The sequence below is a fragment of the Propithecus coquereli genome, unplaced genomic scaffold (genome assembly GCF_000956105.1).
Source record: "Propithecus coquereli isolate 6110/MARCELLA unplaced genomic scaffold, Pcoq_1.0 Scaffold49, whole genome shotgun sequence".
Taxonomy (NCBI): Eukaryota; Metazoa; Chordata; class Mammalia; order Primates; family Indriidae; genus Propithecus; species Propithecus coquereli.
In genome coordinates this window covers 6,133,054-6,134,254 of record NW_012150729.1, presented here as the reverse complement: position 1 = coordinate 6,134,254, position 1,201 = coordinate 6,133,054, and the positions used below count along the sequence as shown (strand labels likewise).

At 29.2% G+C, this 1,201-nt stretch overlaps 1 protein-coding gene across 1 annotated transcript in view; it reads left to right on the top strand.

Annotated features, from left to right (window-relative positions):
* COBLL1 (cordon-bleu WH2 repeat protein-like 1) overlaps positions 1 to 1,201 on the top strand; it is a 185,328-nt gene that overhangs the window by 146,506 nt on the left and 37,621 nt on the right. Inside the window, exon 4 of the mRNA XM_012655818.1 lies at positions 813 to 1,041. Within this exon, the coding sequence (XP_012511272.1) occupies positions 813 to 1,041 (229 nt within the window). The remainder of the gene's footprint in view (positions 1 to 812; positions 1,042 to 1,201) is intronic.

Below are 1,201 nucleotides of genomic sequence, written 5' to 3'. Positions count from 1 at the left end.
GCATGGGGTTTTAGTTTTATGAATAAATGTCTTTGAAGTTCTGCAAACCGTACATTTCACTTAGTATGGTCACATGTTGCTAAGTTCCATTTATATATAGAATTTAATTCAATTACATCAAAATAATGAGATGCTTAAAATCTTTCCAATAATTTTGAATTATTAGCATTAGATATCTAAATAAGGGAGATTTTAGTATCTCCTAAAATATTAAAATTAGCCAAAGTAGTAATAATAACAAAAGCTAATCACAATAGCTAATGTTTATTTATTGATAATTGACTATGTGCCAGACATTGTGCTAAAAGCTCTTTGTATGGGTTGCCTCATTTATCATGTTTCCAACAGAGAGAGAAATGTCTGTGATTTAACCAAAATACCCCTTTTTCATTGAGACAAAAGACAAATCATTTGAAAGATAAATATTCCTCAAATAAAGGATAGGATAAAATGTGTATAATTTTGTATTATTATGTATATTTGCTAATTTTAATGTATTTTAAAGAACAAAGTGAAAATATCAGTAGCACTAGATAGGCTATTTTCTTTCTTTTTAGGTATAAATCTATTTACTATTTTACTATACAGGGGTTGTGACTTTAATCCAGACTTAAACAAGCTAATGATTATTTCTAAGATTTTGCTTTGGATTTAGAAAATAACGTTAATCGAAAAGGAAATATTATATCAAAACAGATAAGTACTGTTTATTGTATGAATATGTAACTATAGATTATCTCATTCTAGACACTATTGTATAAAGTTTGTTTCAATATATAATGATATAACTACGGCTTTATTCTATGTTTCAGAAAACCGTGAGAGTAGTGATCAATTTTAAGAAAACACAGAAGACCATAGTGAGAGTTAGTCCACATGCATCACTTCAAGAACTTGTGCCTATTATATGTAGCAAATGTGAGTTTGATCCATTACATACACTGTTGTTAAAAGATTGTCAATCTCAGGAGCCCCTGGACTTGACAAAATCTCTTAATGACCTGGGACTAAGAGAATTATATGCCATGGATGTCAGCAGAGGTAAATAAGGCTTTTGTTTTATTCATTTACCAGGTTGTATATATGTGTGTATGTGTATGCATCATGTTTGTATTTAGGTGTTCTCAAGTTCATAATGGCAAGTTAATGGATCCTGTAGATTTAATTTCATGGCATCAGGAATAAGAAGAGAAAACTAAAT